Genomic DNA, 15,498 nt, shown 5'->3' with positions numbered 1-15,498 from the left:
TTCCTTTTGCTTTTAATTCTGTGGACTTCAAGACAGAATTCTCTATTAACAGTAGTTACAGAAGCTGCTAAATATTTACTCACTGTCCTGAAAATAAGAAAAAATACCATTTTGGCTAATTTGAGTACACACATACAGCAATGTCATTAACCTTAAATAGTGTGATTGTCAGTACCTCAAATAGCCACCCCCAAGACTTCAGAGTTTAAGTGAAGTAGTCTAGTGATGCAACCATGCATTTAAAAGGACAAAAGCAACTTACTGTCTGGGAGTTTGCATCTCCTGATAATCTCCATGAGTTCATCCACTTGCACAAAGGGGCCCTGCAAGAGAAAAAAAGATGGACCATTTAACAGGAAATGCTATGGTACAAACCAGTGAGACAAAAGAAAATGAAATGTTTAATGCATTGAAGCAAAACACAACCAGATTGCAAAGTCATTAAAACATTTCAGGATCTCATGACCAACCTGAAAACACACGGGAGGTGGGAGAAGCTTCATTAGAACTACAGCAGCAGGCGGGACTGGAAAGACACCACCAGGGACTGGATGCAAACCTGGAGCTAGTAAATAATAAAACAAAACACATTTAAGTCTTCATGGCTCTTACAGCTAAGGAGAACCAACTGCATGCTGATGGGAGTTCCTTTGGTTGATGTAACTGACCTTACAAGCACTATGCAAGAACCAACAAAAACCTCAAACTTTTGTTTATTGTACTTTCCAATTTAGCAGAGAATTGGAAGGGTATAAAACATTCTAGTTGTGTGCCCAAATGAGAATGAACTGAATGAATTGAAGCTTTTTAAAGAAACAGTCAATCAGAATAAGGTAGACTTCTATTTCACATTTCCATGACTCGATGTTAGCTTACGTGCTAAATGTCTTGGCTGAAATGGAATCATCTGCTGGGTATCTGGTTTTGGATACTCTGGTTTTCTGTCCGCTTCATCTTTTAGCACAGGAACTATTGAAGGAGCCACAACAGGATCTGGAATTATGGTTGACAGCTTTGCCCGAGACACATCCTGGAAGTTCGTAGCATGAGAAGAAGCATAAATAGCATGAGAGCAGCTCTGCTGGATCAATCAAAGGCTGATCTATAGTCCAGCATATTGTTTATCATGTGACCAAGTGAGTGCCTATGGGAAGCTCACAAGCAGGAGGGGATCCCATAATGCTCAACATAGCACTGGTCCAGAGTAGCATCTCTGTTTGCATAAAGCAACAATGGACACCAGACCAAACCTTGCCCAGTTTTATGGAAGAGAAGTTTTCTGTCTGCTCATAATTTTAAAATTTATCAACCCCCTTTGTAATAAAAGTTTGCCTAGAATTATTTACAATAAACAATGCAAAATATTAAAAATACAGGCAATGCATTCTTAAATTCCAATTTACAGAATCAAAAACTTGAAACATAACAGATATAGCAAGAAACTAGCTCCATATTGATTTAGGAACTTGGCTAGGAAACAGTAAGATCAATGCACCAGCACTTCATATGTAAAGACGCAGGCAGGCAACTGATAATCAGCTAAGAGCATTTTAAGCTGGGGTCACATGGGAAGGATGTGGTCAGTGATACTTTTTAAAGCAGGCAGCAGTCTAGAACCTGAATGGAGTAAAACTTGGAATAGATTTAATGCTGGCTTTTTAACATCTTCTGTTGAGCTGGACTTCACCTTACATGGAGGTGGTTTAAACTGTTCCACACAAGCACTGCTATGAAGTGTTAAACCATATACTTGCAACAGCTCACTATGCAGCTGGTGCAATTTTCCAAAATAGCAACCTTTCTCTTCTCGACATGAGAAAGAAAATCGCACCTGCCATGTGGAGAGTGGAACAGACTGCTTCAGGAGGTGGTGGGACTTTCTTGGCTAGAGATTATTTAAGCAGAGGCTGAATGGCCATCTGTCAGGGATGTGGTAGTTGCATCCTGCATTGTATATCCATCATTGAGCAGGGGGTTGAACAGCATAATCTCCCAACTCCCTTCCAACTCTGATTCTGTGATGGGAGCTACTGCCCACAAATAGCTTATCATAGGGTAACAGCCACCAATTTGGAATAATATGAACTGTTTTCTACATGGTGACGAAAACAGTAAAAAAGAAACGGAAATGAATAGTAATTCCAAACAAAGAGAAGGTGTTTTTGCATGTGCTTGAATGGACATCTATAGGCTTAGGAGAGTTAAGGGGTTTTAACATTTTTAAAGCAGCACTGAAGGCATGCAAGTAGCAATGCTATGGAACTGCATTCCCTCTCCAACTAAACATTCTGGAATGTCGTCATCTCCATACCTTATAACCAAGAGCTTTGAGTTCACTGGCAGAGCAGGGGTACAGATCCATGAACTTGTATCTGTCTACCAGTAGAGCTGTTTCTTTGCCCTCATATTCCTCCTTGAAGGCTGTAAACCTCCGTTTCTCCACTTTAAGTATGCTAGCCAGGTCACCAATATTACTTTCAAAAGCTAAAAATCGGGCCCATATCTCTCTGTGAAAGAAAAGACAGAAAGAGAACAAATGTTCAAAAGAAAACATGCTCAGCACACATGGCCTGCAGTAAGTGCAATCACTTGCAACAGTTACCAGCAACCAGCAGGCCCAATCCACTGCAAGCCAGCTGCTTGCCCACTGACTAAGGAACCCCCTCGTCTGCTCTTTCCAGTGGCTTGCTACCCCGGATATCCAATTCTATGTTGGCAAGATGGAGAAGGGAATTGTGGGCAGCTGCCAGTCAACTATCATGTCTTTATTCTACAACCAGAAGCCATAGCAGATACATCTGCTTTGTACCCAGAGGGCATCCTAGAAGGCAGCAATGGCCAGTCTGTGTACATCCAGGGCAGCAAACCAGCGGCTCATAAGCAGCATGCTGATAGTAGGTAGGGCCTGGACTCCCTCTCTCCTGCTCCCCAATCTTATCCCCACTCATGGACACAGACACACGCATAGATCTTTCCCCTCTTCCCTGCTCTCTCACTCTCTCTCCATCACACACACACACACTATGCAAGGAGCCCACTGGTTCACTCCTAGGTAGTTTACAGTGCCAAACAGCTGGGAATTGGTAAAGGGGCCTGCAGACCATCTGTATGCATTGTACATGCAGCCCTGGCAAGGAGTGCCAGGCAAAGGAACTGGTTCCCTGCTGCTGGTGCCGCTTGCTAGGTGCTTCAGGTTGAAAGCAAGAAGCAACCAGTTGGTGTGCATGCCCCCTCTGCACCAAGGGCGCAGGAGAGAGAGTCCTTATAGGCAGAATGTAGAAAGAAAAAAGCTGCATGCAAAAACCGCATGACACTGCACTGTAACTGGAAGCTGTGGTTGCCGGGGGAAACTACTACCTGATACTGACAAACAAAAATGGTTAACAGCAGATAAATGTCTAGCTACCACTTACATAATTCCCAAATTCTACTTTTCCTGGAATAGGCTTCAGGCAGCACAGAGTTGGCTATGAGGCTGTGGAGGGCATTTGCCAAAGAGAGACGATCTCCGTGGGTAAACATGGAACGAAAGCAGGAGGGAGGTATAGATCTGAGCCCCTGTGTGTATGCATGCAAGCAAAAATGCCCCAAGTGCTCTGAGTCTATATTCTATATTGGCCAAATCTACTTTCCAACAACACTCCATATAGCAGTTATCTTCACAATGGAGATGAGAGCACGTTCTGGCATCCAAGGAATGAACTCCATAGAAAATTCTTACAATCTCTGGCTTCTCTCTCTCAGCAGCTGGCTCCTTATTTAAGACGAAAATGGCAGTACAGGCTGCAACAACCATCCCCTCATTAATCTGTGATAATATCTATGTTGTACAAGGGTTGTCACGTACAGCAAAGCAGACGACTTAGAATGGAGCTTTGGCGAAGCTTACCCAGATTTCTCAGGTGGGAGGCTCCCTGAGGTTAATACTCGTTCAAACAGGACTCTTGTATTATTATCCTCTATTTTAAAAAAAGTATTAAAAAAGAAAGATGAAAACAAGCTTTAAATATATATATATATTTTAAAAAACTGGAAATTACGGGGGGGGGGGAGAGACAATATCTTGACATAATTTCAATTCCTGTGAAAGATGAAAAACCCAATTTGCGACCCCAATTTCATTATTGCTAAAGTAATCTCAGGGAGAAGAGACACACGGAGAAAAGGCTTTAGAAAAAGCTACGGAAGTCTCACTTCTACTCTGCAGAAGACACACCCACAAATTACAACTGCAGCTGAGAGGTAGGTATAAAAACACACACTAAAATGAATTAAAACAACCAGAACCATAAAATAAGAATTAAATACTCTGTTTAAAAACTGATGGCAGCAGCAGCACGCTTAAGTACTAAACAAGAAGCAGCTGCTTAGGACAATACTGGCCATTGGTTTTTTGTGCCCTTTGTGTTCTTGCAGGCTGCTGATTTTTCAATCTGAAGTCCTCACTCAAATTAACAGTCTATGGACTGGATCTGAGTTTCCTGCCTGCAAACAGCAAGACTCCATCCATACACAAAATGTTCCTCGAAAGGCGGTGGTGATGATTTTCACCAGTTGCTCCTTTCCCTTTCACCAATTGCCCCATACCTCCTGTGCTCCTCTGGAGGTTGCTACAAACCTCCAGAACAGATTTTCAGAGGGATGCAGAGGGAAGAAGGAAAGCCCTGCCCACCTTCCCAAAAAGCAAGTGGAACTCCTCACAGCACAAGTCCGAAGCTAACCCAGTTGGAGAACAGTTGTGAGATTTGACTGTTCTCAGGTGTTTGCTTTTAATTTCATCCCCCAACCCTCCAGAGGAGAATTTTGATATTGTGGAGGACGTCAGGAAACAGGAGAGCAAGGGGAGTAGAAATCCACTTGTGCAATGTTGGGTGTCTCCCATTATCATCCTGATTTTACTGATGGAGAGAAGAGCTGGGGAAATAGCAGCCTGCCTACAATTACTACTGAGTGGGGAGAAATTTGAATGAAAGGTTCTCAGCTCACATTCTTAGCCACAATTCTATACAAATTATCTACATATAAGCTATACATTACGATGCATCAACATCCATCTACACACTCTTGAAGTCAGTTTTCCCCAACACATTATTGGCTAAAGACCTGACAAAGCAAGCAGTATGCAAAACAATGAGCAGCGAAGTCCCATCTGCTCACTGATGATATAAAATGGAGGGATGCCATCAATATCAGTGGTAACTGAACTCTGAATCTTCACAGGTTAATTCCAAACAAATTGCTCTATTTCAGGTAAAGAAGGTTTTTGTCTTGAAAAAAACATTGTAATCCCAGGGACCAGTGTAATGAATTATCCCAGCTCCCAGAACTTACCATTGAGATGAGAAAGATAATCAATATATGCCAAGACGTATTCTGGAATGTCTCCATATTTCTTTAGCCCCAACTCAAAAATCTTAAAGGCCACTGACTTGTCCTGCAGATTTCAAAACGTTATTAGTTGTAGACAGAAGAATCCAGAGGCTGAAGCAAAAGTTTCATTCACTGTGTTGCAATAATACCTTGCTGCAATAATACTCCATCAGAGCAGCTGTAACATAGACATGATGACGGGTCCGGGCATCTTCTCGTGCCTTCTTAAATATCATCCTGCCTGATTTTATGCCCTCTGCTCGCCTTGCAAACTTCATATACTGAATATATACCTGAAACATATAGGTGGAAAAGGTAGGATCACCTTTAAGCTGTGACTCTGTTTTTAGAAGTCAACACCATATTAAAGTCATGGCTTCTAAACCATAGTTGTGACTCGTGAAAACATGAGCCCAAGTCTGAATACCATCCTAAGCCAAACCATGGTTGGTTCTAAATAGGGTCACAGCAGCAGAACCAGCGGAGGTACAAAGAGGCCACACTTTCCCCCCTCTAAGCAACAGAATGCTTGCTCATTCCTAAGTTTGGCTTGCTGTTATTTGTGAGCAAGGCCATTCTTATTGTCAACAATAGCTCTGCTCATAATTCTTTTTAATTAAGTGGAAGGTTAGAAACAGATTACACGAAATCTTTCAAATTTTACTGAGTCACAAATTATACACCACAGATATGGCAAAACAGCTGAATAATGTACAAAAAAAATTGGAAGAAAAAAGGCAATTGATAACAAACATTGAAAATGTGACTGACATTATCTATACATTTTCAACTGGAATACTTTAGGAACTGACCAAAGAGAAATACACAACTTTTTATTCTATACAGTGGTACCTCAGGTTACATACGCTTCAGGTTACAGACTCCACTAACCCAGAAATATTACCTCAGGTTAAGAACTTTGCTTCAGGATGAGAACAGAAATCGCGCAGCAGTGGTGCGGCGGCAGCGGGAGGCCCCATTAGCTGAAGTGGTGCTTCAGGTTAAGAACAGTTTCAGGTTAAGAACGGACCTCTGGAATGAATTAAGTACTTAACCCAAGGTACCACTGTAGTCATCTCAACAAGGTGAAACAATGAAGACTGAACATACCAAAGTGGGATCAATATCTTCAATAGCTAAGAGCCGATTATATATGCTGTGCACCTTCTCATATTTCATCCGACTCTGAGAAAATACAAAAAAAGCCCATGTTTAGTTTAACTAGTTTATGCTCAAAATTATTACCAGACCTGCTTATTTGAATTTGCCAATATTAAGTTCTCCAATCAAGATTATGCACAAGAAATAAGAAGCTGGTTGAACTGGAGATTGAAAGAATAATGTCACCTAAGGACTCACCTCTTCATAATCTGCATATGCAAAATAAAGAAGCATGTTCTTTTTTAGTAAAGTGCTGATTGCTCGTTCATAAATATTTGCAGCTTCATCACTAAACAGTTTAGCATTGTTCATGTCCTGGAATTGAGAAAATATGAAAAAATCAACTAACTGTAGGACCAGTATGAAAAATAAAAAAAGTTTTCAGTTCTGTGCTCATTAACAGCTCTACAGGAATATTGTAAACCCAAGTGGGTTACCTTGTAGCAAGAACTCAGCAGCTACAATAATGGATCTTATTAGAAACATGTGATTTTACTTCACAGGCTAATTGTAAAAATTGAATATAGTTTAACAACATGGTAAATTCAGAATACTTAATTATTTTTATGGACTTGGTATTTTTATTTTCTATTTTAAAGATCTCCCACAATTTAAAAATGGGATGATATATTTTTGCATATGATCCCATACAACTTTGATAGAATTAACCACTTCATTGTCAAATAACAAGGTCCCACAAAACAAACAAATGAAAAGATAGGCTGGGTCCAGATTAAATTAGCTGAATTTAGTTGTCACTGAAATCATGACTTGCCTTAATCATGTCTAACTTCACACTGATCTCAATGGACCCAAGTTCAACTTATTTAGTTTAGTACCAATTATAGATATGTTTAAATGCTGTACATAAAATGCAGTATTTCTTACTGTCTTCTCTTACCCCTTTCTCAGCTAGTAGTTTGCTGGATTGCTCGAGATATTGTGCAGCTTCATACCAAATATCTGGATGATGTCCCAGCACCAACAGGCACTGTTCATATGCAAACATCACTATGGGAAGACATTGAAACAAGATAAATTCCTAGTGGGTGGAACCTTACAAGCTGAATCACTACCAATGATTCACAAATGTAACTAAAAATGCAGGTCTCTTAAAGAGCCAGCCACATGATCTCAAGAGCCACCCTCTTCAATTCTATGCCCTATCAACATCTTTAGAGATTTCCAGACATATAATTCCTGACCCCTCTCCAGCTAATAAAATGCTGACTTTGAAACAGTTGGTGGTCAAAAAACTCTGAGCTCTGTCCTCACAGGAAAGTCTCATTATACATGCCCTTGAATGGCAAAAGGACCAACGTGATGTTTTCTTTATAAGATTCCAAATGTTTTTGCACCCTAAGCCATGGGAGCTTATGACTACTGTTTCAAGAGGCACCAACAGGTTCCTTTTGGAAATTATCTACCTATGGAGTGCTAGGAATATCTAAGTAGAAACTTTTCTTTCTGGAGAAAAGCAAAGTTCAACAAGGTAAAGGTAAAGGGACCCCTGACCATTAGGTCTAGTCACGGACAACACTGAGGTTGCGGTGCTCATCTCGCTTTATTGGCCGAGGGAGCCAGTGTTTGTCCGCAGGCAGTTTTTCCAGGTCATGTGGCCAGCATGACTAAGCCGCTTCTGGCGAACCAGAGCAGTGCATGGAAATGCCGTTTACCTTCCCGCCGGAGCGGTACCTATTTATCTACTTGCACTTTGGCGTGTTTTTGAACTGCTAGGTGGGCAGGAGCAGGGACCAAGCAACGGGAGCTCACCCCTTCGCGGGGATTCGAACTGCTGACCTTCTGATTGGCAAGCCCTAGGCTCTGTGGTTTAACCCACAGTGCCACCTGCGCCCCATATGCCCACGGCAATCAATGGGATTTAAGTACACAGTCCAGGCAGCTAGGTTTGTATAGTTTGTAAGAGTGCTGCACCCCAAAGTAACATCAGCACGACTTAATTACTATGGTTATTTTTGCACTATTTCTAGGGAGCACAGCAAAAATGTACAGTCACCTCTCTTTGTTATAAGGGTTTGGTCTTCAGTACGTAAAGGGTTGCTCTTTTCCCACTGAATATATTTCTTCCACATGTCTACCTGCTGAGCTTCTTGGGGAGTATTTTGGGGTGGGACCGAAGGAGCATTGCGGTCCAGACCTTTCATCACAGTTTCATATTCCTGAAGAGATAGGAAGAAACAGAGAAGAGGTTTCGTTAAGGTGGGCTTTGAAACAAAACTTTATATTAAAGTTACTCCTTTTTCAACTCCACTTAGTAATCTGCTGCAGCTCAAGCATGCAACAAATATTCATGCTGTATTAAATCAAGACAAAAGAGGAACAAAACAACCAGGAGCCTGTACCTTAGCCACACGTCTAGCGTTCATATAATCTCTACTGCGATCTTCAATCATTTTCTTAGCTAAGTGGATGTTTATTCCCTGGAAGACAGAAAACAAGAAGTGAAGCCCTGCTCAGGACCACTGTGGGCTTGCAGTCCCATGCATGCTTCCTCATTTGTAAGCATCATGGAACTCACTGAGACTTAGATAGCATTAATCAACATAGAATTGCACTGGAAAGCTGTCACTTTGTACTTATCCCCATGTAAGTGGTGAAATAAAAGCTGGGCTGCTGTGGGGGTTTCTGGATACACAGCACCCCTGTGTGAGAAAGGGAGGACTCCCAGGAACATCAAAGGGGGAACTAGCTGCCTGCTGCTGCCTGCTTCCCAGTGGGACTCCTGAGCTTTCTTGCCTCCGGAAGCCCTGACTTGGCAGCTCCCAGCAACACCTGAAACTTCACTCGCAGCTGGGCATTTAGCTGGGCTGGTGGAATAAAAGCTGGGCTCCCTTTGGGAAGAGCCACTTCAGTGGGAGAGCAAAGACAAGGGATGCCCCCTTAACACTGTCTGCTGTGGGGTCGGCCTTACTCTGATTGTTTTTATTCTTCTAAGTGTTTGGGCTTTTTTATTTATAGCACCAATCCTGGCCTGACCACACTAGCTGCCAATTGGTTTCCGGGCCCAATTCAAAGTGCTTGTTTTGACCTATAAAGCCTTAAATCAGGCTTCCTCAAACTCGGCCCTCCATATGTTTTTTTGGCCTACAACTCCCATGATCCCTAGCTAGCAGGACCAGTGGTCAGGGATGATGGGAATTGTAGTCTCAAAACATCTGGAGGGTCAAGTTTAAGGAAGCCTGTCTTAAATGGCTCAAGACCAGAATACCTCAAGGACTGCCTCTGCCCATATGAACTGACCCAGTCCTTGCAGTCATCACCTGAGGCCCTTCTTTGTGTGCTTCCTCCACAAGAGGTCTGGAGGATGGAACTTGAGAACAGGCTTTTTGTGCAGTGGCTCCCTGTTTTTGGGATGCTGTCCCCACGAAGGCTTGCCTGGCACCTTCATTACGTATCTTTAGGCACGTGCCGGAAACATTCTTCTTCTCCCAGGCCTTTGGCTGATTAAGCAATCTATGACCTTTTCAACAATGTGTGTGGAGGGGTTATTGTTATTATGTTATATACAATTTTATTCCACAATTTTATTCCGCTAGAGAAAATGGGAAAACACTTGTCATTTGGATTAGGGTCCGGCTCAAAGAGGGTAAAGTTGCTGTTTCAGTAGGAGACAATCCTATGTTCTGCAGCCCAGTGGTATTAAGCATATACAATCATAGAATTTTATAGTTGGAAGAGATGCCAAGGCTCATCTAGTCCAACCCCCCGCAATGCAGGAATCGCAATTAAAGTATCCATGAAATGATAGGCACTGGTCTCCCAAGTCAGTGAACTGGAGCTCCTCGTTCTCTTGTTCCTGGCACCGGGAGATGGTCCTTCCCACTGTACAAAGAACACCATCAGATGAAGAATCTAAAGATGGCTGGAGGACCCAGGATCTTTAAGGCAATGGGAGTAGCCTCATCCACCTAGAATTGGGGCAAAAGTGTACAGGCAAACAAACAAAAAGTCCCAGCAATTTTGAGAGGCAGGTTTGTGCTGCTTACAGAAAAAGACTTTATTGTCCTGCTCCTTCTGTCCACCCTTCACAATGTTTTTCAGAGGTCTACACTTGAAATACTCAGAAAGGGGCTTGCAGAGAGCCTATTCAAGTAACCTCACTGCTGCAGGTCGAGGAAAATAGCTAAATCTTGTTTGAACATCAGGCATCTTTTTATTTACCTCTTCATATTTGTTATAATCTCGCCAGAGTTGCTCGATGTTGATCATTGGGTTCACACAGCCCCGTTGATATACCCTGCGCACAGCAGTTATCCTCTGGTTTTCTGCATAGGATCCTACTGCTTCACTAAATTGTGAGGCAAGACAGTAACATACCAGCAATTACATACTGCAACCTGTACGAATATTAACACTGCATTAATTAAGAGAGAAGGCAGATTTTTGTACTTACACGCCTTTCAAAAAATTGATGTAATCCACCCAGATCTAATGTAAAAATATATAGAATCAGAGCAGTGAACATTTAATCAAACACCACAAATAAATATTAAATGTGAAAAGAAACATACCTGGTACGACATTATTTCCATGCCAATTTTATCCAGAGCAAAGTCATATGCCTGAGCCATTTTTTCTCTGGAGGAAAAAACATACACTATTAGAGCCACATGGTAAAATTACTATTAAAATTACAAAAATTACAGTTTTAAACTACAATCTTAATAAGCAGTGCCCAGCCTAGTGATAACAGAACAAATTATGCAAGGAGGGAGCTGCAGTCTAAGATAAAAAAGAGGTGGTAAGGGAGCATCTAGCTATTTTAGAAGAATTCAAATCTCTAGGGGTGAGAGAAGACCAAGGTAACTATTGGCTGGTCAGCTTGATGTTGATAGCAGAAAAGGTCCTAGAACAGATAATGGTTAGTCTGTGAGGACTTAGAAAAGGATACCAGATGAATCTCATTTCACTTGGTAGATCAGGGGAATACTGTGGACGTAGTGTATCTTGATTTCAGAAAGGTTTTTAACAGTCCCCCATGATATTCTTGTGGAGAAGCTCGTAAAATGTGGGCTGGATGAGGTAAGTGTTAGGTGGATTTGTAGCTGGTTGACTTAACCAAAGCTCACTAATGGTTCCTTGTCATCCTTTTAATATTTTGAAAGAAATGCAATTCATGCCTGCTTATATGAGGGGATACTATCCTGTAAATGTTGCTCTTATTGTTCTTTCTCTGGGTTTAAATAACTGGTTTTGTTTTTAGTTGTACAACCCTTATTGTTGTTAAGCTTCTTACATGGGATGTGATTGGAAAAAATACTTAAAAGAGTAAATAAAAATGGCACCAGGCATGGTTTGTTGTGGCACTGTGTTGCTCTGACTATAGAATTCTCTCCCTGAAAGTGCAGATGGTAAGAACTTAGTTATGTTTCTAGTGCCAAGGGAAAGCATACTTGTACTTCCTGGCTTTGGGAGGAAATTAGCAGAGATTACCCAAAGTCTCAGGTTTATCCTGCACTGGCTATGTTTTACTGATAATTGGCCTCTTAGTGATTACATTTTATTGCTGTTTTAGGTTTATGATGTAATTTTATATTATTTGAGAACTTGCCCTGTAATTGCTGTGTGTGATGAAGAGCAGTCTAGAAATTTCGTAACTAAATCAAATAAACAAAACTTGTCAGTGGGAGGGGAATCAGAAACAGCTGTGATGATTACGCCTTCTTTGGATTACTAGATCAGTGGAAAAAAGCAACAGATCCTTCTGATATCTTGTGTAAGGCTGCTTCACAAGTGCCACTTTGTCAGCAATGAAGTTTAATAATCAACTGGAAGGAATCAAGAGGCATATATACAACGACAAAGAACACCATGTAGGAGTCAGTGCTGACCCAAATTTATGGCACTAGGCCATCTAGGACAACATTCTATGTTGGGTGTCCCCACATGACCCCCACTGGAGCCAACCCTTTTAAATGTCTTGCTGAACCTTTCAGGCATCAGTTCCTGCCTTTACCAACCCCTGTCTTGGTGGAGGTTGCTTCACCTTGCTACATGGGCAAGTCTACACTGGCAGTAGTTGTCTAATTATTACTTTAAATCAGAAGCTAACTTGGTAGACTGTGATCCTGCTTCAGCATCCTTAACTGAAAAAGGAATTAGATTGCAATAAAAAAAGAAGCTAACACAAACAGCATTTACTTACTTATAACTAGGTAGCTTCCCTTTGGTTTCTCGCACATACGAAAGGTAGCACTTCCATAAGTCAATGTGTAAAACTTTCATAAGGCACCTCTGAAACAGCTAGTCACATTGAAGAAAAACAACAACAGGAATCCATGAATAGACATCAGGAGGCACTTTGGAGCTTGAACAAACAAACTAAGGTTCAGTCTGCATTCCTTTTAAAACAGACAGGCACAGTCTCAGGAATAACAGCCAAGTCTTAATGTAAAGGTAAGGATGCTGTCAAAACTGTGAAATGCATCCAATCCAGTACGAGAACCTTGCAATACATGCACCCTCTGTTTGACATAGTGGTGTACCTCTGTTTTGACATTGCCACTTTACACATATTGAAGCACAGATAAATTCCCTGAAAACCTCTGAATTACTGTGTGTAGGAGCAGTAAATAAACTTTGGATCACAGCTGAAAGGACTAAGTGGGATTGGGAAATATGAGCATAACAGCAGATGAGCATACAAGGAGGAACGACTTTACTAAGTGGTTCATCCATTTATCTGAGTGGTTTTAAACCTTTTCTGGCGAGAGCTGCACTCCCCCTAAAGCAGGGATTGAAGCAGGTAAAACTGCTGCTGCAAAGGAATGATCAGGAGCCTTAAAAGTGTGCTCCCAATTGTTCTTAGGTAAGTGGTGCTTTAAAAATTTCATAATAAATGCAAGCTCAACTGGGATTGGCTTCACTTGTGAGCTCCAGAACAGAGCTCCTGATTCTGAGTGCAGACAAAGCCTGTGGTAGAAACTTTTGCAACCCCATCTTGAACTCAAACCAGGATTGGAAAGAAAGAATAATCCTTTTCAGCTCCATCTTAAGCGAAAGTAAGGCTGCAAAGGAGGAAGGGAAGAATCAGAAGCACACTTCTGAGTCAGCTTTGATTCTTCCTTTGAAATCTGAATCATCCAATGTCATATATAACATCAGGTGATTGACAGGTAGGCATTCCTCCTACCTGTAAAAAGTGACCCATGGAGGGCAGACCAAAGCCAGCTTCCGAGGCTTGTAGTTTGGGCTGCTCCTAGATCTATCATGTCACTGAAGGCAGAGGTGGCCTCAGTGGCACAGAGCACCTTTTATCAGCTGAAGGTGACATATCAACTGCAATCTTACCTAGACAGACAGCTGTGCTTTGGTAACCTCCCATTTGGACTACTGCAATATGTGAGGCTGCCTTGATAAATTCTGCTGGTCCAATATAGGGCAGCAAGATCACAAACTGGGAATGGTGATTCTGATCATACTATGCCAGTACTTTGCCATCTACACTAGCTTCCAGTCCATTTCCAGGCTCGATTCATAACACTGCTGTAAAACTTTGAGGTCCTAAGTGGCTTGGGGCCTGGTTACCTGAGGGATTCCCTCCACCCATTCTGACCTGCCTGGAACCTATAATCTTCTTCAGAGACTTTTCCCAGAATGCCCCTCGCCAAGTGAGTGAAGCAGCCTCATGTGATATAGTGAATGAAATGGCCTTTTCAAAGGTGGCACCCCCACTGTGGAATGTCCCTTCCCTTCACGAGGGCAAAAATACAGACTCAATTCATACTTAATGGTATTTCCTTTATGAGTGCCACAAGATTGTGATTGCTCGCAGACTGGCATCACACACACAGAGGCAGTGTCTGGCATCTCCATGTGGGAAATGTTTGTGTAGTTGCTACAATTTGCATGAGTGTAGTACAGGCACCCCCAAACTTCAGTCCTCCAGATGTTTTTGACTACAATCCTCATCATCCCTGACCACTGGTCCTGTTAGCTAGGGATCATGGGAGTTGTAGGCCAAAACATCTGGAGGGCCGCAGGTTGGGGATGCCTGGTGTAGTATCTTGAAAAAGACTTGCCAGATTGCATTAATTGTGGTGGCCACATGGACAGTACCCATATGGAGGACAGAGAACCCCATGTGGTTCTCACAAATGGCACCTGCATGTAAGTGCTTTTGAAGTCACAAGGCTCTTTTTGAGGTACTCATGTGGGAGCTGCCACTAGGCCATGGCCCCAAAACCTTATTGTGGAAAATGGGTCTTCAAGCAGATGCTAGAAATGGGAAGGGGTGTGTGTCTCTTCCTCTTTCCAAGTTTTTTGCCTTTTGCCACAAAGTGGCAGACACTTTATACTTCATTTCCAAGGCAAATGCTAGGGCAAATTAGACTGACTTCTCCACATCACTTAACAAGGGAGAACAGATGATCCATGTATTTATTCTTCCTTTCAAATCTATTTAAAATATAGGCCATACTTATACACTCACCTTTTCTACTTTGTCATAGTTTTTTGCTTTTATCTGTAAAACAAACAAAACTCAAACGGTTAGGTCAATCTTGCACTAAAGAAGTAAAAGCATTCTATATTATTATTTAAGTCAGGATGGGGAACCTCCAGCTCGTGGTCTCTTAAGACTCCTTTGAGCTCCTCCCCACACAGGCACTGCTCAGCTAACCCTCCTCAAGTGCTTTTGTCTGGAATGTGTCCTTCAATTACGACTAATAGTTTAGGCGTGTGTATGCATTCCTGGCTTGTGTGTGGCTGATGCGTACCCTACTGCACAAAGTTATGAATTTCATTTGTTGTCCACACACTTTTGCCTCTCCCCACTGCCCCTCCAAGGACTGGCCTGCCACCTCCAGAGATTGCCTATGAGAATGTAGTCCTTGGGGTGAGGGTTCAGCACCCTGATCTAGTGTCAGTAGGTTTGGTGTTCTAGGACTTCCATTTCATCATTAACTGCAAAATATTCTTCAACTTGATGAATCCCGCACCACCACC

The 15,498-nt window shown here is 42.0% G+C and overlaps 1 protein-coding gene across 2 annotated transcripts in view; it reads right to left on the bottom strand.

Annotated features, from left to right (window-relative positions):
• Positions 1–15,498, bottom strand: part of CSTF3 (cleavage stimulation factor subunit 3) — a 55,456-nt gene that overhangs the window by 1,832 nt on the left and 38,126 nt on the right. For both annotated transcript variants that reach the window (XM_083598519.1, XM_083598520.1), the window contains 17 exons: positions 14,984–15,016; positions 12,698–12,795; positions 11,064–11,130; positions 10,946–10,980; positions 10,714–10,840; positions 8,895–8,972; positions 8,549–8,711; positions 7,433–7,542; positions 6,730–6,846; positions 6,481–6,555; positions 5,520–5,663; positions 5,332–5,434; positions 3,890–3,959; positions 2,312–2,507; positions 877–1,030; positions 471–565; positions 263–323 (listed from right to left, as the gene is read on the bottom strand). In XM_083598519.1, coding sequence (XP_083454645.1) covers positions 263–323; positions 471–565; positions 877–1,030; positions 2,312–2,507; positions 3,890–3,959; positions 5,332–5,434; positions 5,520–5,663; positions 6,481–6,555; positions 6,730–6,846; positions 7,433–7,542; positions 8,549–8,711; positions 8,895–8,972; positions 10,714–10,840; positions 10,946–10,980; positions 11,064–11,130; positions 12,698–12,795; positions 14,984–15,016 — 1,726 coding nt within the window. The remainder of the gene's footprint in view (positions 1–262; positions 324–470; positions 566–876; positions 1,031–2,311; positions 2,508–3,889; positions 3,960–5,331; positions 5,435–5,519; positions 5,664–6,480; positions 6,556–6,729; positions 6,847–7,432; positions 7,543–8,548; positions 8,712–8,894; positions 8,973–10,713; positions 10,841–10,945; positions 10,981–11,063; positions 11,131–12,697; positions 12,796–14,983; positions 15,017–15,498) is intronic.

This window comes from Podarcis filfolensis (genome assembly GCF_964270895.1).
Source record: "Podarcis filfolensis genome assembly, chromosome: 1".
In the NCBI taxonomy this organism is placed as follows: Eukaryota; Metazoa; Chordata; class Lepidosauria; order Squamata; family Lacertidae; genus Podarcis; species Podarcis filfolensis.
This window is presented reverse-complemented; position numbering and strand designations above follow the sequence as displayed.